This window comes from Corapipo altera, unplaced genomic scaffold, assembly GCF_003945725.1.
Source record: "Corapipo altera isolate COAL_440 unplaced genomic scaffold, ASM394572v1 0, whole genome shotgun sequence".
Taxonomy (NCBI): Eukaryota; Metazoa; Chordata; class Aves; order Passeriformes; family Pipridae; genus Corapipo; species Corapipo altera.
Genome location: NW_020884872.1, coordinates 12,856,595 through 12,881,567, shown reverse-complemented (window position 1 = coordinate 12,881,567; position 24,973 = coordinate 12,856,595). Strand labels below are relative to the sequence as shown.

General features: G+C 41.5%; 2 protein-coding genes across 3 annotated transcripts in view; one reads left to right on the top strand and one right to left on the bottom strand.

Moving 5' to 3' along the window:
• PCYT1B (phosphate cytidylyltransferase 1, choline, beta) overlaps window positions 1-14,009 on the bottom strand; it is a 42,445-nt gene extending 28,436 nt beyond the window's left edge. Inside the window, 4 exon segments of the mRNA XM_027636866.1 lie at window positions 11,311-11,397; window positions 11,399-11,481; window positions 13,028-13,095; window positions 13,834-14,009. Of these exon segments, the coding sequence (XP_027492667.1) occupies window positions 11,311-11,397; window positions 11,399-11,481; window positions 13,028-13,095; window positions 13,834-13,994 (399 nt within the window). The 5' untranslated portion in view covers window positions 13,995-14,009.
• A 441-nt stretch (window positions 14,010-14,450) lies between these two features.
• The window catches only part of POLA1 (DNA polymerase alpha 1, catalytic subunit), a 191,122-nt gene continuing 180,599 nt past the window's right edge, over window positions 14,451-24,973 (top strand). Inside the window, exons 1-10 of one of the 2 annotated variants that reach the window (XM_027636829.1) lie at window positions 14,451-14,540; window positions 15,981-16,105; window positions 17,103-17,199; window positions 17,666-17,746; window positions 18,606-18,721; window positions 18,976-19,038; window positions 20,461-20,559; window positions 21,793-21,988; window positions 22,220-22,397; window positions 23,310-23,488. In XM_027636829.1, coding sequence (XP_027492630.1) covers window positions 14,510-14,540; window positions 15,981-16,105; window positions 17,103-17,199; window positions 17,666-17,746; window positions 18,606-18,721; window positions 18,976-19,038; window positions 20,461-20,559; window positions 21,793-21,988; window positions 22,220-22,397; window positions 23,310-23,488 — 1,165 coding nt within the window. In that variant the 5' untranslated portion in view covers window positions 14,451-14,509. Of the gene's footprint in view, window positions 14,541-15,980; window positions 16,106-17,102; window positions 17,200-17,665; window positions 17,747-18,605; window positions 18,722-18,975; window positions 19,039-20,460; window positions 20,560-21,792; window positions 21,989-22,207; window positions 22,398-23,309; window positions 23,489-24,973 lie in introns of both variants that reach the window. The other variant, XM_027636819.1, reaches the window with a different exon arrangement.

Sequence of the window (24,973 nt, the reverse complement as noted above, 5' to 3'; positions counted from 1 at the left end):
AGCAGCAGATGAGAAAGTGGCCTAACCCAGGAGTCTGGTCCAGATGAGAAAGGGATAAACGCAAAACAACACAAACCAGCACTGCAGAGACACTATTTGTGAGGGTTTTTTTCTTGACTACAAAACTGTTAAAATCACCAGTATGGATAAAAACCATGAGCCTCATTAGTTTGTTTCTCTGTTGTGCATTGAGACAAAGGTCCGTGTGCCACTCAGAGAGACAATTTCCTGGCATTAAGATACATGAAAGTTGATAACATAAAGCAGGCAAAAATTAAGTCAGACATGGACCAGGGGAATTGACTGAAACACAAATGCTCATTAATGCTCCAGCTGGTTAAGAAAACCCAAAGAGAATCTTGGGAAAAAATTAATGGCAATTTATATCACAACAGTACTAGGCACTGGAAAACATCAGGTTTCAACACACATTGAAACTTATCTGAGAACTGCCTTCAGTGTCCCGTTTTCCTCCTCTTTGATGGATACCCCTTTGAAGGGGTTTTCTTTAGTCCTAATGCAACTTCCTGCCAAGCTAGCAGACTCCATACCCTAAAATCAGAGGATCTAATGGCAAATATTCCTTAAAAATATTCAGTTTTAAGGTTTTAAATAAATAATTCCTGGTTTAATGAAAAGGATGGCAACTGTTTCAGAATAGAACTAACCCCCTTTCCACCTTCTAAAATTTTATGTGATTCTGAGGCTACATTTCTCAAGAAAAATTGCTTCCTAAAACTTAGCCTATATTAAGAACCTCAGACATGTAAGAACCAACAAACAGCATTAAAAAGTATCTGAAAGTATCACAGACTTTACTTGCCACCAGTTATATATTCTGAGATACCAAAGCCATCCTGAGGTACCATCATGAGGTCCAAGATAATAATACAATACTAAAATGTTAACTGAGACACTCTTTTCTTTACATTGATGAAGCAGGTGATGAGGTTACTGGCCCACCACTGTATATGGTGCCTTCAAAGAATGGAATCAGACACAGTACTGAAGATCTCAAAAAAGATCTGTCAGGAACTTGATATCCACATTATTAGATCACCTGTCAAGGGGTGATCACTTCAACTCTTCAGGACACCAGCCCTGAATTCTTCTCCCTTATGACATGACTTGACTACACTTGCTTGCCCCACTCCTTATGCCCTAATGAGGTCAGTGCACTGCATCTATACTTCACCAGACAACTTTTTTTCAGCCTGAAGATAACATAGATCAGATGACTGGCAAGATACCACTTCATATGGACATACTTCCCACAAATTTTTACTCAAAATGTTTCTACTGTCCATTATTGGTACTCAGGAAGATCTAAAACATCATAACGAATTCCTGTTTTATTCATGTACTCTAGCTGTCACCTTAATTTCCACAGAAATTATACTGGAATGCATGATACTGTAAATACTGGCATCATGTTGTCAGTTCTTTCTTTAAAATCTTTTAAAATGTCAGACTACACAGAGTAATATATTCAAACAGGTTGTTATATCTGAGCTTTTGACAGAGAAATCTTAGACAGCCTGTATGAACACACTGCAGTAACTACACCTGAGCTAACTTTCTCTATTAAAAAAAGCTCCAAAAGCCTTCTATGAACAAATTAACAGTCTTCTTTAAAGCTGAATCTAATTATAACATGAACAAGAAGAAAACATTAATTTAGGTCAGCTCCAATGACTGTTGCTATTTCTTGTCATATCAGAACAATGTCTCAACTATAGTATTGAATTTAATTACTGAAGTTTGATGTCTAAATATGTTTTAATTAGGACTGTGACTGAAATCTGGTGTTAAATGATCTAATTTCCAGTACTAAACTGTTACATACATCATGCATTTTCACACCTTGACGCTGCCTCTGCAATTCTGTATGTGCATTTATGTATTGTTATGATTAACTTTCTACCACGCTGGGGAAAGGAGCGAGCTTTCCTGATGGGCAAAATAAAAGGTTTAACTAAGAAGCAAAGAAACATTCCAATTATTTTAGAAGAGCACACAAAAGAAAGGACAGCTCTTAGAACCTGAACTCTTGGCGTAAGCAGCCTTGTAAAGTTGCCTGCACGGTCTGAGGGAGCCTTTAACCAAAGAGCATCACAGGAGTTTATTTAAAGTCTCACTCTCCCGGCCCTCCCTCTTCCTCCCGTCACCCCAAAACCGCGGCTCTCCAAGACTCCCTTTCTCAGACATCCGGAATCGAACGGGAAACTCTTCACCGGGCTCTGAAGTTCAGAAAAGTGGGATTTGGCATTCACGGGCGAACCGGTCGAGAGCCGAGGGCTGGGCGGTGCCTGGGGACCTGGGGAATGCCCTTCCCGGCGGGATGCGCCCAGGAGAGGCCGGGACCAGCCATCGCTCCCCGCCGCCGGCTCCTCGGAGCGCGGGCCGCTCCTCGGCATTCATCCCTGAAGACAGGCAGCTTTTGAGACCGTACCACGGCTTCAGCACCGCACGGCTCCCGCCCCTCCCGCCACCGCACACATGCGGCACCGCGCCGGTGCCCGGGCGCGCCCCGACCCGCCGGGAGCGCGGGGGATCCAGGCTTTTAACGGGCGGACGAGGAATCCCGCCCGGCTGTCAGCGCACAGCCCGAGCCCCTGCCGGGCACAGCCCACCCGGGCCGCCCCCGCGTCCTTCCCCCGCCGTGCCGCACAAAACGACCCGCCGCGGGGCGGCACCGGCCGCCCCCTCCCTCGGGCCCGGCTCCGCGGCCGCGCAGCGCCCGGGGCGGTTCGGGCGGGCGGGCTGCGGCTGGGGCCCACTCACCAGGCGCGGCTGGGGGCAGGTGTGCTCCAGCTCCTCCATGGCCTCGGAGGGGGATCCCGGGGCGCCGGCTCCTGACTCAGCACCGGCCGCGCGCACTGGCATGGCCGCCGCCCGGGCCCGCCCGGCGCGGGGGGTCTCCCCGGGAGCCGCCCGGGGGCTCGGCCGCGCGCGTCGCCACGGCAACCGCCCGGCCCCGCCCCCGTCCGCGAGCTGCGGGGGGGGCGGTGCCGGCTTATTTGCATGCGGCCTCCTGATTGGCTGCTGCGCCGCCGCGCCACCGCGCGCGGCCCACGGCGCCCCCGCGGGCGGGACCCGCCCTCAGAGTCCCCAGAGCCCCCAGGAGCCGGGATGGGTCGGGGGAAAGTGGGATCTCAGAGAACAGGATTGCGTCCGGGTAGTGCCTGACTATCGCCAGCGAGGGAGACTCCACACCCTCTCTGGGCAATCTGTTCCAGTGCACAGTTACCTGCATAGCAAAGAAGTTCTTCCTCATCTTCAGATGGAACTTCCTGTGCATCAGTTTCTGCCCGTTCCTCTTGTCCTATTGCTCGGCACCACCAAGAAGAGCCTGACTCTATCCTCTTGGCACCCTCCCTTCAGTTACTTATGTACATTGATGAATTCCCCTTCAGTCGTCTCTTCTCGAGGCTGAACAGGCCCAGCTCCCTCAGCCTCTCCTCGTAAGAGAGATGCTCCAGTCCCTTTATCATCTTTGTCACTCTGCGCTGGACCCGCTCCAGGAGCTCCATGTTCTCTTGTTCTGAGGAGCTCGGAACTGGACACAACACTCCAGATACGCCTCAATGGGGCTGAGTAGAGGGGCAGGATCACTTCCCTCGACCTGCTGACAGTGCTCTTCCTAACACATCCCAGAATTCCGTTGGCCTTCGAGGCCACAAGGACACACAGATGGCTCAGCCCCCGTGTCTGTCGTGTCCTGCCCTCCCGAGTGCCAGCAGCACCAAAGCCGTGCGGGCTGAAGTGAGATTACCAGCCTTCTTACTCTTAAACGGCATGAGAATACAACCAAGATAATATAAAGCCAAAACCTTTCAGATCACAGTCTCCGTTGGCTATTGTTAACCTTGATAGATTCAATAAAGGGGATTCCAGTAGTACTGAGCTGCAGTGGGCACTCTGAGTTTTGTTTTTAAAAATCAGACTTCATCAAGGGACACAAGCATCTAAGTTAAAAGAGAATTGTGCCTCAGGGTCTTTCCCTAGGACTTTAGAGCTTAATTTCAAATGTCTTTGGCAAATCTTCAAAGGAGACCAAGTGCAATGCAAAAAGAAATGTATAAACTATGTGAAAGGGAAAAGGGTAGGTAGGTGAATAAGAGGAGATAAGAAAGTAAGTAGAAAGAAAAGAGAACGTGAAAAGAAAGAATGAGACAGCAGTCAAGAAAAAAGGAAAGTACATATCAAAAGAGGTGACTGAGAAAGGAAAACAGGGAGCCAACTAAGTCAATATCACAGCTGAATCTTTTCCCTATAACTAAGTTCCTTTGCCAGTAATTTTGCAAGGAATATTCACACATTATGGAAAGAATACTCAAGGGAAATGATTAAACCATGATTAATGCAGCACTTGGCCTGAAATTTGTAGCTCATTTTCTTAGGAAAAGTATTTGCAGGAGTGTTACACTGTTAGAAAAATATTTGGACAGCACAGATGAGCAGTGTTAGGACTGGAGCAGCCAGAGGTAGCAGGCAGACCCTTTATAGACCCAGCCACATATGCCAGCTCTTCAGAGACTGGTGCTGGTGTGCTGAAGGAATAGTACCAGGTATGAATGTATCCAGGGTCAGGGTCCAGCCCTCTCCGACTAGGCAGGTGCATGGGAATAGAGATGAAAGGGAAATGGATTCTCTTGCAGCTGGATGATTGCCAATAAACTGGAAATGTAAATCCCTTGCCTTCTATTTCTTTTGAGTACAAAAGGGTGAATTTCATCTTTGCTTTCATGCTGAGAGTTTGCTATTGACTCCAGCTGCATTTTGATTCATCTTTTATAGAGAAAATTTTCCCATATACATGTAACATTACAGAATGATGTCTCTCTTGAAGTAATGTTATCACCTGTCTAAGTTGGGCCAGAATTTCAGAGTGGAGTGGACATGGAATGCTTTTCATGCTGCTTATTTCATTTCCACCTCTGGGAAATACTTTATAGATTTGTTCTTCTATTTGAAGAACGTGACAGAGAAATGTGTACGTCATTAAGAGAGAGAAAGCTGAGCTAATGGTAGTGGGAAGGTGGTAGGGTCTGTCATGTCTGTCCAGATGGAATATGTCTGATGATCTTAGCCATTGTATTGGGTATCTTGAATAAGTTATCCTAACCTGCACCTTCTATTAGCTGTTGGGGCAAAAAGAGCTTTCAAAAGGCTGGAATGTGTCTTCTTTACTCTCTAAAATAAATAAATACAAATTAGATTTGATTGGAAAGACTGAGCAGATGGTCTTCTGTGAATCCTTACAAGTCAGCCAGCTTTTAAAAGAACAGTGGAGCAAGAGTCATGGGTGGGAAGGTTCATGCATCTGATTTCTTTTCTGCAACCAATATCCTGTGCCAGGCTGAACATGGTCTCCTGGCACCCTCCTGCCATTTATTCACAAGTAACAGGACGCATAGTCACTGCCTTTAATGACTGAGCTCTTGGCAGCAGCTGCTTGGGTTGAAGAGACATTTGATGCATAAAAGTCCTGTCCCAGGGTGTATAAATTAACATTACATGCAAACAAAACAAGAAACCATGATCCCAATCCTCCTAACACTCATTTCAAGGTTTGAATTGAACAGACAGCAAACAGGGAAAAATCTCAGATGTTAGAAAGGTTTCATCTGATACATTGGGGGTTTTTCTATGCAGAATTCCAGTTCTCAAACTGGAACAATTAATTCTCAAAACATGAAAAATATATATAAAAAAATGTGTCTAGGTATTCCATTTAAATCCTCTCCTTTCTCAAAATGAAAGTATGATCCCTCTCTGAGCTTCAGGGGCAGCTGAACATCATAGAGACAAATACTCTGTGTAGATTCTTCTTTATCTTCAAGCTCTAATTTTTAAATATCTCCCTCCCTTTTTTTTCTCTATTTATTTCATATTTCTAAAATCTTTTAGTGGAGCACTGATCAGTGCCCACAACTGTAATTAATCAAATTTCAGTTCCTTGTAGAGACCAACACCTATAAAACCTCTCTCACACTTTTACCATACTACACGTTAAACTGACTCTAGCAGACTAGCTCTGAATGTGAACTAATGTGTCCACTTCCTCCAAAGTTTTTTTCACCCCTATATCACATAGATTAAGATAAGCAAGAAGCTTACTTCATCAAATTTAGTATATCCATGTTCATAGCTGAACATGGTATAATAAGTGTACTCTAATTGCATGCTTATCTTAAGGCAAAATCTCTAGAAGTAGCAACCTATACTTGGAAATGGTGAATAAACCCATTAAAGACCTCACACTGCTTAAGGAGAGAAATAATATGCATTTCACAACTACCTAACTAGTAGTGCTCTCTGCTCCTTCTGATGGCAAAGCAGCAATACAGCCTGAGATCTACAGCAGAGGGCAAAGACATATTGAAGCCACTTGCTAACAAGGTATTTTGCCTTAGTTGCTCATAGATGTTCAGTGATCTTACTACTACAGAAAAGTCTGTAAATACTGAACAGGCTAAATCAGTAAAAACTGTCCAGGCTAAGGACTTTGCTTTTTTAAAGCAAAGATACTCTGCCCTTTGTGAAATCAGGGACTGGAACGCATTGCAGCCCTTGGAGAATATCATCAAGTGTCTGAAGTGCTTCAGTGGATCTCAAGCACCAGTTAGCACAGCAGAAGTTGTATTTAAAATGGTCTTCACCTGAGAGAGGCTGCAAAAGTCTTCTGACCTATAACTGAGTCATAATGAAGAGAAATAGACCCTCATGTAATATCGGTTCAAAAGTCATCAGGAACTATGGAAAACCAGAGACTGGTATGGTTTAAATAGTGTTTGACTTCAAAACCAAACATTTGCAGAAAACATAATAGAATAAATTATTGAATATTTAACAGATGAACTGAATTTTGCTTCAATGTATATATTTTGTATCCGGAAGGTTTTAACTGCAAGATTTTATTATAAGGTCAACTGCAAGCCTATAAGGTGAAGGAATGGTTTATGTCTGAAGCAGATTACTTAAAATACTATGTTTCTATGTATGTATCTATGTATGCATGAATCTGTGTATGTATGTATCCATGTGCCTATCAACCTATGTCATGCTGATTCTAGAATTAATAGTCAAAAAGAGCAGATAAAGATACCTTATTGCTGAGATGATCACGTATTTTTAGACTGAGATTAAAACCCCACAATGGTAGATATTTTTTTCCCACTTGCGTAGATGGGGAAAAAGGGAGAGAATGAAAGGTATGAATTAAAATACACCCAATAGGTTTTCACAACCTCCAACATCAGTTGCTTTGCTGCTTCCAGGTAATGCTGTCTAATTTTTAAGTTGCAGCTCATCAATCAAGTGGAACTCATACTGCTAACAAACTATCAGCTTTTTGTCATAGTAAATAAAAAAATTTACTATCTATGAAAGAGTCCTATAAAATTATATATAGATTCAATCCAGGAAGTTTTTTATATGCAATGACAGTCCGTAAATTATGAAAAGTAAAAACAAGAGATTTGGCTCAACGCGATCTTATATCTGGTTCTTTACATAACTCCATAGTGGTGATGTGATGTTTAATAAAATCTCTGTTCTCAGAATACCTGTATAGAATCAAATTAGTCCATTTTTATGTAAGAGGTAACTAAAAATGTCATGTTAATTCTGGTACAGTTTATATGTCAATCATCTGAACTCCACAAATTCTTGAAAATAGTGACTTTTGGTGATGCCATTCATCTGTTCTTTACAGCACTGTTTTGAATAAGTGTGGTTATTCACTTTGGGGTGGGTTCTTTGTGTTCTTGCTCTTTCATGAACTGCTTTTATAAGCACTTTTGAAGAAAATGGTGAGAAATTATGTTTGGGTTTGACCAAGAGGGTATCTGTCTTTATTTTATTCTTCCAGAGTAGAGAGATGGTCACTTAGTTTGGGAAATGTTAAGTTTTATTAGTTTCTTATTAGATTGTCCTTGCTAATTTTAACAATCAAGTTTTTCATTTTTGGGTAATTGTTGTTATGGAAAGATGAGGGATATCTGGCAATGGGACTTTCCTGATGGATGCTCAGAGGTTGGGAAGGCCTTGGATTAGCCAACCCTTGGATTAGCTAACCTCTGTTGGTTATTCCCTTCCCAGAACCCAAACTATCTAATCAATCCATTCTTAACACTGTTCACTCTTATCAGAAAGTTCTTCTGAATGTCAGGCCTGAACCTCCATTACTGCAAACTACTGCCCTTGCTTGCTTTTTCTGCTGGACACAGAGAACAGATGTGGTCTCCTCTGCTTTTTGTATGACTAGTGTGGTTAAAATTTTGAAAGAATAGTTTGAGGATTTGGAGTAGAGAGCTGACATTCAGCAGGCAGGTTGGTATTTTTGTCACATCTCTCATGACTTTTCCAGACTAAACTGCCCCAGCTGCAATTTCTCATAGGTCATATGCTACAGATCTTCTCATTATCCTTCCTGTTCTATTTTAGGTTCTCTGTAAATTTCTTGCAGAGTGGTTCCAACACAGGACTACATCTGCAACTTTACTGCTGTCAGGAAATATAATGCTGAATATTACAGATCTCTCTAGTGTATATATCTCAGTATAAACTTTGTCTAAATGATTCATGTTCTCTGCCCTCCTTCCTATTGTCACAGATGAAACGCAATTTAAGAAAAATCTCTTCCCTATTTACATTTAAACTATGTTGTTATCCTTTCAATCTCTTTTTCCATTTCTGGCTTTCCAGATACACACTCCAATCCCCTTAAATCCACACAAAGCTAAGACTGCCTTTCTTGCACATATTTGTATTGCATTCACTTCTATCCATTTTCAATCTCTCTGGTGCCTTCCCTTTCCGCCAGCTCAATTTCAAATTTTTGGACTCATCATCAGTATTTTGTCACACTATCTTTTCCAGTATTACAAGTCTCCAATGCTTTTTTCTCTTCACACTTCTTGTCAGCCTTTATCTTTCCATTTGTCAATTTTTCATGCAAGTGCCTTCGCATCTCTTTCCTCATATTATTACAAATGCAAACCTGCCAAGTAAAACATAAAAAAATCATACTGTAAACCACATTCGAGTGATTGCTGGGGCTTCCCGTTTAATATTTTAGGTACCAGAAACTTAGTAACTGGAGGATTTTATTATCTGGGTAAAGACACACACTTTATTTAAAATAAAACACCTACTTATGCACTGTAAAATGATTACCTGCTAGCTAGTTTAGCTTTTACCAGTTATTAAGAGTATTTGACCCTAAGATCTTACCTCTGTTGCTTATAACTTTGCCACCTTTGAAACCTTTGATTTGACATGTTTTGAAGACAAGCATCTTCTACCCACTGAGCAGTTATAGAATAATGCATAATGCAGCTGTTTCTGGAAAATATGTTAATAATGCCCTGCAGGTATTTGGGGACTTTTTATTTGAAATATGCGATAACTTTAATGATTGAGAGATTTAATATTTGTTTGGAGGTTTGGTACTCCCAATGGTGATGTGCTGTTTTCTGTAGTCATGAAAATTGGGCAAATTTGGTTATGGATACAAGTTACTTCATCTGTGTCAGGACCCTGGGGGCACTAAAAGACCTTGAAGGCCCTGAGAAGCCTCATCTGGGAGCTCCACCCCACACCCTCTGCCCATGGGCTCAGGGACTCTATTTAAGCTTCACCACCACTCACACCTTCTCCCTGAAGAACCTGTCCCTGGATCTGGACCTAAGAATACTATCCTCCTTTTTGCCAAAGGGATGTGAAATGGTGAACACTGAGAGTGTTCACCCACGGAAGCACATTTGATCTTCAGCCAGGTCTTGAAATATAACAACCTCTCTGCAATAATGTTCTGCTTATACATTAATTGTTCATTTTTGTGCAATTGTAAAGAGAGAGCGCTGAAAGTAGTTAAAACAGAGACTTCCATGCTGTGGCAATAACTGTATGATCTTGAATACCACTGGCATCAGACTTAATTCTTAGACATTATAATTATGTGAGGGCTCATTTTCTGTGAGTTTGCTCTCACTTGTCTTCCCTATTTAATGTACATTATAATATTTAGTACTTTTCTTCCAGGCTTGAATAGGAATATTGTATTAGGCAAGCAGGTGATGAGATTCTGCTCTCTGTTCCAGTTAGTGTAATTCCACCAATTCTGGTCGAGTTACTAGGATTTGCTGTAATTTAACTGCAATCAGAATTGAATTGTGTTCGTTTAAGAAAGAAAAAAAGTATCTCTGGATGTTCATTTCATAGACCTTTTCTGTCATAATGGAAGTTGTTAGTGTGTATTCTAGTTTCTATTTCATGTTTGTATTTCACAGCCTTAACATCCCAATAACGACTTTATTCTCTTCATCCTGGTGTTAGCAGGTAATTCAGGTAGGAAATTAAAAAGAGCTGCGCAGTGAACAAACCTGGTAAGCAAAGAATCTACCCTCTTAACATAAATGTCTGCATCATCTTTATTGATAAACAAATGGAGAAGCATCTATCTTTTCATACTTCTATCAGTTAACTACATGTTTTGAAAACAAAAATCTCTTGTTAAATGATAACTTGAGATTTAAAAAAAAAATCAATTTATGAAACCTGTGCTCTAGGAGTTTAGTCCTCCAAACAGTTAAGTAATTCACGTTGAAATGCCACATGAATAGCACAGTTTAGTAAGCAGTTGCTGAAGCTGAAGTGGTCAGAGCTGCATCATATTAGATGTAAAAACCTTTAGTTAATTTAGCGATAACGTGCATTAATTCAGACCAATATAAGGATTAAAAGTAAGATAATGGAATACTCTGGGTTTGTAGGAAACATACACATAGAACATACACACTCATATCCTGAGTAGTATGCACACACATGCACAGTTCTCCACAAAGACAATTTGTACTTAACAACAATATGATAATGTTCAGGCATTTTGAGGTAGACATAGTACAGGTGAATTTGCTACCTCGCTATAATCTGTGATTTACTGGCATTGTTTTTATAGCATTCCTCTTAGTTGCATCAGATTTTTTCCATCATCAAAAACAAACAAACAAACAAACAAAAAACCCAACCATAAGCTTAATGTGTAATGTCTGAACCTGAAAGTTTTAACTCTTTGTCCCCTTGCCTTTGCAGTATATCAAGCCCACCCTAGACATAAAAAGGAAGACAAAACTTCTCCTCAATACAGCAATTATTTTGTCCATTTAACTTAGTTTTCATACTATAGTCCATTTGTGCTTTGCAATGTTAATATATACTACTTTTTATATTACCCTGGAACTCTTGCAGTGAGGATACAGTATTTTCTATTAATAACCAAAATGAAAAATACATAATTGTCACCTTTTGTTGAAATCTGGGAGTTTCCCGAGCTACCTCTTCTGTGCCGTGTTTTTGGCTGCCTACCATCTTCGTTACTGGGCTTCTCTTCCCACTTTTCTCTGCAGCTATCACACTTGCCTTGAGAGAGCCTCGGTGGCTCTGAACTGCACAGCAGAATTCCTGCTTCTTGCACTTAAAAAGAGAATTGAGCAAAGGTCATGCCAAGTTGTTCTTGTATGAATGTCCCAAGGGAGGTTAAAGATCAGCTCAAAGTAATCTGCTGTGATAAAGACCTTTAGCAGAGGAAGTCCCAGATCTTGCTGGGTTGTTTTTCTTCCTCAAAAGTAAGCCCATCCCTTACTCCCTCCCCCCATCTTTTTTCCCCCCTGCAAGATTTAAATATGCTTGTTATGCTTTGCTGTGGGAAACAGATGCATTCTTGTTACGGCCAGGGATGAATGTCAGGATTGAACTCGCATCCATGAAAAAGTCTTTTGTTTGATCTGCGCTGTCCCACAGTGGAGCTATGGCAACAACTTCAACTGTATCACTGTGTACCCGCTCAAATCACGGCATCACCTGAATGACAAACATGCCACTGTTCACATGACAGCTGACAGAGAGCATTATTTAATTTTAATCAAAAGGAATAAAATCCAATCAATTAAAAAATCCAAAGCATGTGAAAGCTAGGTATGTGTGAAGTGCAGTAGCACTCTATTTTTATTCAAACTGAAGAATTTAATGATATTGCTATTTTATAAATGTTTCTCTATTGTAGCTTAAAAAATTTAGTAACTTGTGAATTTGAATCTCACATCATGCTTGGTGATGTGATCTTGTTTTGTGCACGTGTTTAAAAACAGAGAGTGACACACTGCACCGAATGAGAGGCTGTCTGTAGGTGTCATGGTTTAACCTGGCAGGTAATCAAACACCACACAGCCACCCATCCCCCAAGTGTGATGTGGGAGAGAATTGGGGGAAAAAAACCGTAAAATATGAGGGTTGAGATAAAGACAGTTTAATAGGACAGAAAAGGAAGGGAAAACAAGAATAACATTAATTAGAATATACAAAACAAGTGATGCACAGCACAATTGCTCACCACGTGTTGACTGATGCCCAGCCAGTTCCTGAGCAGTGGCCTCTGGACAGCTTTCCCCCTAATTTATATACTGGGCATGATGCCATATGGTATGGGATATCCTCTTGGCTAGCTGAAGTCAGCTGTCCTGGTTGTGTCCCCTCCCAGCTTCTTGTGCCCCCCAGCCTCCTCTCTGGTGGGGTGGGGTGAGAAGCTGAAAAGTCCTTGACTCAGGGTAAACACTGCTCAGCAACAACCAAAACATCAGTGTGTTATCAGCATTATTCTCATCCTAAATCCAAAACACAGCCCTGTACCAGTTACTAGGAAGAAAAATAACTCTATTCAAGTGGAAACCAGGATGGCAGATCAGACAGGCATTCTTCCTGTAGCTGTCAGTGTTTCCAAGGATGTGGGTTTGCTACAGTTAAGTTGGCCTAATAACCAGCTAGTGAGAGAGGGGATCTCATTCTGGCTGGGAATGGGCATTCTGGCTGTCAGGGTATCCATCCTCTTTGGCATCAGGGAGCTGCCACAGTTCATGGGGTGGTTCTTCTGCCTCCATGTAAGACTAGGTCCCACAGTGGGATAGTGTTGTACTAGGAACTGGGTATGTAAAGAGGATTGGTAGGTTTTTTACTTCTCTCTTACCAATGAAAAGAAGTCCTTGTGGAGAAGGAAAATAATTTGCAGTTTCAGAACCACATAAATCTTCTCTTCTAGAGAGTAGAAAACAATCAGTATATTCAGGCCAAATAATACTAGCTCACACTTCTGCAACAGCATATCAGCTGTAAGGACAGAGTCCTGTGGTACCACCTGCCTTTTTAAGAAGCTGGAGTCAGGGCCTACAGATTTTCAGGAGCAATAAATGCTTCTCCACAAAATTGTGCAAATGGAGATGGCAGGATTTTTGGGTAATGGCTGGCCAACAGTGATGGTTTTGGACAAAAGACTGAGGTTAATCTGTGGTAAAACAGCACAAACCCCACCAGTTTTCCTGGGTTTCTACATGCACAGGCAGACTGATTTAAGACCTTTTAGAAAGGAGGAATCGTAAAGCTTCAGTTGTCTTAACTGAGGACTTAAAAACCTTCCCCATCTATACTTGAAACTGAAATATTTCCTTTTCTGGACACAGTTCCTGCTCCTCAGCTGAAGGCTGATGTGTAATACTCTTGACAAATGCAAGTGAAGGTATCTCTGCAGCATCAAAATGAACAGAACATACTCTACCTCTCCACCCTGACAAAGTCAGGAGTATGCAAGGGCAAAGTTCTCATGGATTTTTTCTCAGGGCCCTCCACAGACTTGGCCTCTCAAGAAATCCAGTCTGAAACTATTTTTTCATAGTGTTCCTGAAACAGTATAATGCCTATTTTGAATATGCAAAAAGGAAACCACGGTTCTTATGGATCCTCGTCTGTCATGATCACTGTTGGAGCTTCAGTGGTTACCTGTCCATGGAAACCGTGTGGGAAATGCCCGTTTCTCCCAACAGGGATTGATCTACCGCTGATGATGTTGCAGGCACTCCTTGACCCTCACGCTGCAGTCTGGCTCCAGCTTTTAGGCAACTGGCATCAACCACCGCCTCCTCCCAGCTCAGGTGCTGCATTTATACATGGTTTTATACATGACATTTATACATCGCTATTTATGACACGGCATTTGAACATGGCTTTGCCCCAACTGCGGCACCGAAGTACGGGCTATGGGCCCCTGCAGCATGTGGAGCCCTGCTCAGATCCCTCAGACGCAACTCGCGGGATGGATCAGCTATGCCCTCACCGCCCTCCCGGGCCCCTGGGGCCCATGAGCGCCCGCAAAGCCGCGGCTCCAGCGGCGAGCTCGGCCCCGCACACCGCCCAGCCCAGGCCTCGGCCACGGCCCGGCGGCGCAGGCCTCGCCCAGGATGCGGCTCCGCCCGGCCTGGAGCTCCCTTCCCGCTCCGGTCACCGGGCGGGGCCGAAGCGCCCCTCCCCTCCCCTCCCCTTCCCTCCCCTCCCCTTCCCGCGCCCCGGGGCGGCCCCGCTGGCCCCGCCCCCGCCGCCGCTGATTGGCTGCGGCCCCGGCGGCGGCGCGCGGGGCTCCCGTCTCGCGCCACTTTCGGGAGCCTTTGGCGCGAGCGCCATGGCCGAGAGCGGCGCCGAGGGCCGGGACGGTGAGACCCGGGGGCGGCCCGAGCCCCTCTCCCTCCTTGCCCTCCCTCTCCGCGGCGGCCGCTGCCGGCGGCGTTTCGGTGTCAGGCGGGGGGCGGGGGGCGCAGCGGTGCTGGCGGCGGGGAGGGCGGGCGCGCGCGCGCCGGGCGCGGGAATGCGCGTGCGCGGCGGGCGGTGGCGGCGGTGGCGGTGACACCGCTCCGGGAGGGGGGCGCTCGGCGGGGCCGTACCTGCCCTGCCCGAACGGGGGGACCCTCTCCCGGCAGGCGCGGAGAGGAGCGGGGGAGGAGTTACACCCGGTGCGGGGGACACAGGCCGCACGGCCCCGCACCGCCCTCCGGCCCCGCTGCCCCGCGCCGGCGGGAGCATCCCCTGTGGATGAGGGGGCTGTCCCGGGATCGCCGCCGGGGGCCGCGCTGGCGATTCCCGGCGGGGGCAGCGGCGGGCGCGGGTGGTGCAAACACATTTATCTCGGAGGAGGAGCGCGCTGTCTGACACCAAGCGCAAAGATTTGGCAGAAAATAAACGCACCCGGACTGTGACATCTTCGCAGTTCTCTCACACGGGGTACCACACAGTGTAAATGCCTCTCTTGTAGCTCAGCCTGTAGCAATACAAACCTGTCCTTGTCTCAGCCACGCTGCCTAGGTGCAGCTCTGCTCACAGTTCGGTCTCCTGCTGCCACCGGGAGGGGACTGTCCTGCTCCTCTGGACACCTGGCCAGCCTGGGGCACCACGGGGTGTTGAGCTCCTCACGCAAACCCCGCGGTCTCGTCCCTGGGCTGTTTGCTGCTATAATTTGGATTGGGACCACTCGTTCTCTGTGGTCAGATATGGTTCCCTCCCCCCCCTTCATCAAGACAGGGAGAAAAAAGGGAGAAATGGAGGGCGCCCTGCTGTGGGGAGCGTTTTTAAGGGAAGGAAGTATAGGAGGAAATGGGGTGTCAGTCCTATGCTGTCAAGAAATTACTAGTTCTTCTCAATCTGGCTGCACTATTAAACATTGTGAAACCACCTAAAAAACCATTACTGCCTTGTAGCCGTATAGGCCTTCTCTTAAATCTGTCTATTGCTGAGTTGTCATGGAGACATGCAAAATAAAGGGAGCTGGAAGTTCCCAAGAAAGGAATGGGGGGATCCTTTTCGGATAACGGTTGATGAGGTTTGAGAGGTTCTTTGGAAACAGGTGGTAGTTTTGTGCTGAATATGAGTTGACCTGAAGTCTTTTTTGATCTCCTTGCTTGTCAGGCCATGCCTTCAGTATAATTCCAGAGTTGGCTTATTAAGAGCCGTCCATGACTGTGTGCTTTAAGACAAGTAGGTCTTTATCTTGATTTTAAGTGAAACTGTAGTCATCTATTAATGCATCACTGAATACTAAGTACTAAAGATAACAGCAGCTCATTACTAGACTTAATTCTCTTCTTTTTAATTAATTGCAGCTATGCATGAGTCTGGAAGTTTTGCAGCATCACGTTCTAGACGTGAGAGGAAGAATAGAAGAGGCCAGCAAGAAGCACTTGAACGTCTGAAAAAAGCCAAAGCTGGTGAAAAATTAAAATATGAGGTGAAAATTCCTCATCTTTTCTTCCTCATGAAAAGTCAATGTGAACTGAGAGGCTTAACCATCGTTTATAGATATGTAAAATTTACAGGAAACAAAATAAGCCTTTCAGATCAGCTTTTGTGTTTTCAGTGGTGTATGTTTTTCAGAATGTAGCTGTAGTTGTTTTGCTGCTTTCTGGTATAATTTATTTGTTTCTTTCTGTTTTCAAAACTAAACCAGTTTTATTGACTACAAGTCAGACATGTTACCACTGCTTGAGAACTATTCTGTAAGGAAGGACCAATTTTTAAAATTTAATTGCATAATTAATTTTACGATAGGAAGTACTTTTTTTAACTTCAAATTATTTTAAACTTTAAATTAATTTCAGAGCTTTACATGGTTGAAATCCATTAATATTGGTATGCTGTATTTCCAGAAAGAGAACAAAATTTAAGTATTTAACTGGTAGAACTGAAATCTGGCAGTGTAACATTGCTACTGTCTAATTGTGATGCTGACAGGAAATGTGACTTCCACATTGAGGTGGATAAATGTAAAGAAACCTGAAGTCCATGGATCATTAACATGCAAATTTTCTCTGAGGCACAGAAAAGCATCTTCAGCATCATGCTTGGGTACATCAAATAACCTTCCTTTTCACTGAGCTCAGCTTGGTGTTTAAGAGTAGAGCCAAGGTCGTTGCTTGGATTTTTATTTTTTTAAATTTTGTTTTGAAAATATGAAATGAGCAATAAGAGAAGTCAGTTTCAAATGAAATCTCTGCCAGTGTTTCAGTAGATTTTGAGTTTCAGTATGGTGTGATAATTTTAAAAATTGATAATATGTCTTTTATCACTGCCAAAAAAGAAACTTAATGAATAACTGTGCTTACTAGTTGTGAACAATGTAGCATTGTAGGAAACCGTGCATTTCTTGGGAACCTTTATGTTCTGGTGATCTATGTTAATAATTAATGGCATGGAAACTGTTAATCCTCAGTATACCTTAACTGTAGGTTGAGGAGTTCACAGGTGTTTATGATGAAATAGATGAGGATGAATACTCCAAGATGGTCAGAGACCGTCAGGATGATGACTGGATTGTTGATGATGGTAAGTTAAGATTCATTTAGGGAGTTATTTTGGTTATGGTGTTGTAACTCAATGTACATGATTTGAAGTAAGTTATAGTTAGTACATTCTTAAAATTTTTTTTAGGGGACAAGAAAAAAGCAGTCTTATTGGAATTAATCTTTGCATTGTTCTCATTGTAGTGTATTAGGATGGTAATGAAAGTATTTTTCAACGAAGACCTGTTCCTGAAATTTTATTTCCAGTTATCAGGATTATAATTTTACCAAAAAAATACTGTAATTGATAATTTCTAATTAAACACATAACAGTATATTTAGTCTAGTAGAAGATACTGCTGGGAGTGCTGTGGTTTTTAACACTTTAGCATTTGTAACTTTTGCTCTATATTAGAGGGGCAAAAGTGTTTAAGTATGTGAAAAATTATTTAGGAGTATCAGAAGACAGAATTTAAACTGTAAGTTTTCAACTCTTTGTTTTTCTGCAGATGGGATAGGTTATATAGAAGATGGAAGGGAAATCTTTGATGAAGATCTGGATGATGATGCTCTCAGTTCCAATAAGAAAGGTAAGTTGAACATGCACTGTAGAATGTCTTCCAGGGACTTTTAAGCCATACCTAAAATGGGCAACTTCTTGGCATCAGCATGCGGTGAATGTGGCCAAATGACATGTTACTTGAAGCTCTGTCATTGTCTGGCTGTGGATTTTGTTCAGCCCCTGTGATGCAGAAGAATGAAGGTTCACAAATTGAGGTCAAATCATTGTTAACTACTTCAGCACTACTGGGGCAATTCTGCTTACAGTCTTCTGTGGAATATCTATTCACTTCTAGAACAAATGGTAGTACTGGGTTGGTGGTTGGACTGAATGATCTTAAAGGTCTCTTTCAACCTTGATGATTCTATGATTCTATGATTCTATGCAAATGCATCCAGGAGTGGGCTTGGTTTTCAAAGCCAGTGCCTAAGAGATGTGTGGTCTCTCTTGGCCACTAAACACCTGCATGCTTTTAAGAATCTGGGATCACCTGATTTTCCCGAGTTTTACGAGGCTGGTGGAAAACTGAGAAACTGAGTCTGATGTTGAGAATCCAAGCCTAGTGCCAAACACATGGACATTCTTTTTTTTTTCCTGGAGATGCTTCCATGTAAAGTATCTTGGTCCTTTTCCTGGAGTATGCACTTGAGTATGCAAAGAACATCTCTGATGTGACTAGAAAAGATAGGGTGCTTATAGGGTTTTGCTATTTTTTGTGTGTGCATGACAGCTCTTAAAAAGCTGAAGATGATCAGGCTTCATTTCAGCCAGTAGTGTAAAGGTAGAAGAAGTGAACTACTTTGGCTATCTATTCCTGCTGATAACTGGACCCTTAAACATTGAGCTTTTCTGATGTAAAATTCACAATTTATTTTTTTTTTCTGTAGTGAAAGGTGGCAGAACATCTACGGTTGATAAAAAGAACATGAAAAAATCTGTGGTGTCAAAACCAAACACAATCAAGTCTATGTTTATAGCCAGTGCTGGGAAGAAAAACACAGATGTAAGTTTTTACATTTTTGAATTTAAATGTTTCTGACTTGTTTAAAGTGTTTTAGTGGGAGTGGAATAAGCCAAGGGCTCATTTCAGTTTCTTGTGTCTAGTAAGACATAAACGTCTATTACAATTTCCTGTGTAGGCAGCATTTCTGAAAAAGTTGTGTGTGTTTTGTGGAAACTGTTTAGTCATTTGCTGCTGGTCTCCTGATTAGGTTTGCACATATAACTGAGAACTGTTTGGCTAATCTTACCTTACAGAAAACTGTGGACCTGTCAAAGGATGATTTACTAGGGGATATTCTTCAAGATCTTAATGCTGAAGTAAGTAGAGTAATACAATCTGCTGGAAACACCTTAATTGGTTCATTTTTTTTGCCATGGAACTTCTCAGGAAAATACAGTTCTTTGTAAGACTAGAAGATCTAAGACTGGTTTCATCCATAGCACATCTGCTTGGTATATTCCACATATGCAGAAGTTGCATGACTGTATTGGCTTAATAAGGCAAAACCACTATGGCCTGATTAGAGATGGTTTATATTAAGGTGATGTTGGGCCTGTGCTAATGCAGCCTTCTAGGTTTTAGTCAGCTTGGATTGAAACAAAACTCAGCTTTATCTGAATCATGTGCACAGTACATCTGTGTCACCAGGCTTCAGCCAGTGCACTGTAGGATATTTCCATCTGTTGTGTTTGGGTTCATGAGAGGAGCTGAGGGAGGACTGTTTCAGCAGATGATGTAGCCTGAACGTCTGTCTGCCTCCTGCTTCCCACGATTTGCTGCAGAGAACCAGATTAACACTTCCTTTGAGTCAGGAGTGCAGGATGGCTGCTGTGGCACGATTTGGACTGTCTCAAATGAGGCTGTTCCTCATCGTTAATGACCTTTCAGTGCCTTAATGCCCCTTCAGCAGGATCTCTTAAAACCAAAAGGATTGCTCACATGTAAACCACAAAACTGCTGTAGTGGTGAGATACTGAGGTGAAATATGTTGTATTATAATAAGGTTAATCAGAGCAATAAAGGGTATAGGATGTCCCAATGTCTCTTGGTTTTATGCTCTTGTTATTTTAACCCTCCTTATGACATCTGACTGTGAGTTATATCAGGCTATCAAACCCTCGAATCATTAGGCAAATGCATTTTAATGCTGTCAAATTTGTGGAATATTGAATAAGAAAAGTAATGCTCATAATTATACTATGGCTTCTATTTACTTAAATAGTAGTTACGTATTGATTTTTTTGTGTTTTGATTGTTTTCTAAAATTTCTTTTGTTATTAGCTCTTGATAGATATCTGTATATGTAAATAAGTTAAAATGTGTTTTCCTTTAGTGTTACAGTGCTGAAAGAGCACTTCTACCTTTCTTTAGGAGTGTATGCTCAGTGGTACTGCTTCAGCAGACATAAAAAACATACCACAAGTTATTCTGATACTTGTGTGTTAAAGGCACAATTAGCTATTGAAACTCCCACTGTTTGGAAACTGTTTCACTTGTTGATGGCTGTTTTTCTCAGACTGTTTACCAAAAAAATCTAGTGCCTGTCTTCATGGGTTGATTGCTCAGATAACTTACTCTTTTTAGGTGACTTAAGTTTTATATCAAGAAGTGTGTTTTCTTGGTTAATGAGAAATTCCAGTGTCCCTCTTTAATGGAAAGTTGTTACTAACCAAGGCAAAAGAAAATGCTAAAAAACCACCTCTTCATTTTGTCGCTTTGTCTTTTCTTTCAATATTCAGACAGTTCAGCTAAGTCCACCACCAATTATAATGCTGAAGAGGAAAAGATCTGCTGGAGTACCACTGAATCCTTTCTCTGTACAGTCCCAAACTTCCAAGGTAAAGAGGGAAAAAAAATCTCATTAATAAGTATTTGGAACTGAATACTGTTGACTTTTGTTTCTGCTTCTAGAAATTAACTTTCCCATTAGCTTCCTTAGCAATGTTACAGTGTAGCTTCATGCATTTTTCCACATCCCCTTGCATGTTAATACATAGACAGAATACAGTTAGTTTTGTATCTTTAGTATAGTAATAATACATATATAATGCTAGGTCCATCACATGTAGGTGAGCTTCTGCTTTGTCTCTTTTCCAGAGTAGAAAACACCCTTGTGGCATGGAGAGGAGTATGTGAGGTGAAGTAAGCAGGAGTATTTGTGTGTGTGGGAAAGGATAAGAAACTAATCTTCTGCAGAAATGTAAAACAAACGTAAAATTGAAGCTGTAGATAGAAGTTTGCCCTAGTGGAAGATTTTGGAGTGAAAGGAGGGATGAGCTGTTAAGGGTAGGTGGCTGGCATTTTGTTAGGAGTTCAGGTAAATGAGAAGGACTTTATAGCTGGAAATCCAATGAGATACTTGGTAACAGTCTGTAGAGGGAAAATGCAGTCATGTAGATATATCTGATTTGTGAAACCTTGTGTAATGGTAATATCAACTCCTATGTTGAAAATAATCACCAGTGCTTCTCATCTTAGCAGTTGTGTTTGAACCTAGAAGCAATTGGAAAAAAACAAAAGGGGACATCTAGTGAGAGAGGATCTTTGTCTCCATGGTGCAAAACAGTGGTCACTTTTTTGTAGGAAGCATAGAGGTAAATTAATTCCCAGATTGGCCATTCAAGTGATGACTTCTGTGGCCCTAGGAGGAGCAATTGGAGATGTTAGAGAATTTAACAGATGCAGAGACCTCTTGTTGGTCATAGTGAAGACCACTTGATACCACATCTTCCTTAAAAAGAGGTTCTGTAGTTGCTGCCATAGTGGTATCCTGTCTGAAAAACAAACTTTGTACTTATTGTCTCAGAATTTAATTGAATGCCAGCCATGACATGTAGTAAACTGTTTTTAAAAATTCTAGTAGACACACATCACAGCAGAAATGATTCTGTAGAGTTTAAAGTTTACTCCTGAGGAGTTTTGGTTATCATGCTGAAAAATATGTAGAACTTTTCATCTAGCCCTGCTTAGTAGTTCCGCAAATAGGAAATTCAAAGGTTTTTTTATTCTTTTTTTGCTCTTATGAGTTGGTTTGTTTTTTTTTTTAATTTGATGGCTGAAATGTTTTTCAGGTAATCACCCCTATATCAAAGAAAGCTCCTGCTCATCTCAGAAAGGAAACCCTTCCTCCAGCTTCATGTCATCCTAAACTTCCCAATTGCACAGCAAAATCTGTCAGAGTCTCTGAAAATGAGGATACCAAGTATATGCAAAAACCTACAGAAACTGAGAAAATAGTGAAGACAGTAGGAGAGAAACCTACTGAAGGTATCAAAAAGAAATCAAAACCCAGTTCTAGAAACTCTTTAAATACAGCATATTAGTGTTAAAAAACTTCTTAATTTATACTTCCTAGATGCTTAGATAGCTTAAATGGGATATTTTGTTTGTGTGTTAATACTGTATATTATGTTCATGTTTATAGTATGTTATCTGTGCATCCTACTGTAGTATACAGTGTGTCATTTTAATGATTCAAGCTTTTAGTTCTGTCTGCAGGACTTGCAGATGATGATCAGGGGATGATGGATTTTGATGAGGAGGACTTTGACGAACCTATGGAAGCAGAACATGTGGAAGCTATACCTGAGACAGCTGAAAACCTGAAAAGAGACAACAAAATTGAAAAGAAAGAGACAGAGCAGCTGGAATCAGAGAAAAAAGAGACATCTGCCTTGTAAGAATCTCTTTTTCTTCTTTTTTTTTCTTCCACCAAGAAGGCTTTCAGTATCCGTAAAACTCAGATTTATTTTCGTATTTGTCTTTGCCAAAGGGATAATTGTGATGCAGACAGAATGATGATAATGCTGTGCAATTTTTTTTTTTGTAGTGACATTCAGAATGATAACATGCTGATAGCTACTTAATTGGAAAATATTGGATGTTTTTGGGATTTAGCACGTGACAATATGTATTTCAGTACATTGAGGTGACTCAGTGTGGGTGTTGAACAGTGAACTTCGATGCCACTAAGCAAAAATGAGGAATTGCTAATGATGCTTATTCTAAGCAAATCATAATATCATAGTATCATGTTATTAGTTGTAGGTAAAAGTATTGTTGCTAAAAGTAATGGTGAACAGCCACATCTTTGGAAATAGGAAAAGAGGTGTTTTTTTTCCTGTTTGTTTGTTTTTTAAAAATTGTTTGGAAAATCTTGAATCATATGTTTCCATAACAAATTATTTCAAACTCTAAAATATTTGAATTATGAGAAAGACCTAAACATTTAATGGCTGAAAGAAGTTTTGTTGAAATAATCTGTTGTTCCCACTGAGCAACTTGTATAGATGGATGGATATATTCCTTATTTAAGGACTTGAATGACCAAGGCTGAAATACCAGGTGACTGATTTTTAAAGCCTGTGTGTGGTGTATAGAGAACCATACTTGTTTGTGGGTTTCTGCCTTTGTCACTCCCTCCTGCTTTTCAGAAGAAACCTGAGGAGACCCAACTGTTGGGAATGTTGCTTAGTAGTGGAAAGTGCAACAAATGGTGTGAGAATATAAGACTGAAAAAAAAGCAAAACGGTGATTATGGCAAAGGTACAATTTTACTTATTTCTTTCTTCTTCTGCAAAACCTGCAGAAGTTGTTCTCTCCCAGGTATCTCATGTTGGGACAGAATTGATGAGGATGAAGCTGATCTAGTAGCAGCAGAAGTTCAGCTAGACCCCAATCTCCTTCCACTTGTGAATGGGGAAAATGATGAACAAGTCTTAAGATTTTATTGGCTGGATGCTTATGAAGATCAGTACAGTCAGCCAGGTAACTCTTCAGTTAAAGGCAGAAAATGCCATTCTGATTCTTTTTATTTAACTGGGATTTTCAGACTTGCCTAGATTCCATCTAGATACCCTGTGTCTCTGTGCTCTCTAACTTGTGCCTTCATCTCTTGTTTTTCTGCACCTCTGTCCTCAGAGCACGACACTGTGACTGGAAAAAGTAAGAATGTAATTTCTTGGCCTAATATGGTAGCAAGGAGGTAAAAGGGAGCTACCAGCTCTCCTGTATTGGTGACCCATTGGCCTTCTTAAAAACGTGTACACTGCAGGAGCAAGCTGAATTTGTTAATTTTTTGCTCAGTGGTGCAACAATGGAAATGTTTCTGGAAATGTAACTTAAAATTCAGGTGGATTAATAGGAAATGTGTACAATAGCAGTTGCATGATTTTATACATAGGAAAGGTATGTCTGTCAAGGGAGTAAGGTGGCCTGAAAAGTACAAGCTCTATATCCCCTGATTGAAACTACCTAAGTCTTGAAGATTGTCTTTGGATTAACATTGCTGAGATACTCTGTGCAGTTGACCTGTGAATCCGAGCTCTCATAGTCTTCAAAACCGCATCATTCTGATCTGAAGTCTGACAAAAGAATCTGTATTCACATCTGTTCTAAGCACTTCCCATCCATCCCCTCATTTCATCAGCAACTTCAGGATCTTGGGTTTCTAATTTGCACCTCATGTGGGTTTACCAGAAGGTTCTTCCATATGTTGTTGAAGGTTTTTTTGGGTTGATGCTGCAAGCATTGAGTCAGATACTTTTCTTTGTTAACACCTTTTGTTGTGAGTTGGGATGCCAAACTTAAATATAAGACTGTGCTGGGCTGAAGAGCTTGGTGATGGGAGTGGTAATAATCATAGATATCTTGATGAAATCAATGGCTCTAATATAAAATTGCTACTTTTAAAGATCCCACTATTGTTATTTTTCCTTTTTTTTTTGTCTTGTAAGTCAGTGGTTGCTGAATGGAACATAATTATGAAAGGATTTCTGTTCCTCGCATGCAAGGAGTGTTCTTTTCTCATTATGACTTTTTCAGGATTGAATAATAAAGACTGCACCTGTTTTCAATTAGTAATGTAGAAGGGAAAATTTTGATACTGCTTTTTGTTTAACATGTTCATGATCTTTGTTTATGCCTCATTTGCTGTGATGTCAAATGCATTGCCTGAAGAGTAAATACTATACCATAATCATAAGACTCTTTCAAACTTAATGATTTTTGGAGGCTTACTTTTCGTAACTCCTTTTATGGTCTTAGGCAGAGAACTTGAGAATTGTAATCCTATTAACATTTTAAAGAAATAATGAATAAAACCTGCCCTTTTTTTCCCCTCTGCAAGACATTTTCCATGTGTCTTGACTTTGCTTACCTTTTGGTTCATTGGTAGCATGATCTTTCTTCTCACAGAGTTTGATTTATAAGCTTTACTCCTATTTTTTCTTTCCATAGGCTTGCAGAGCATAG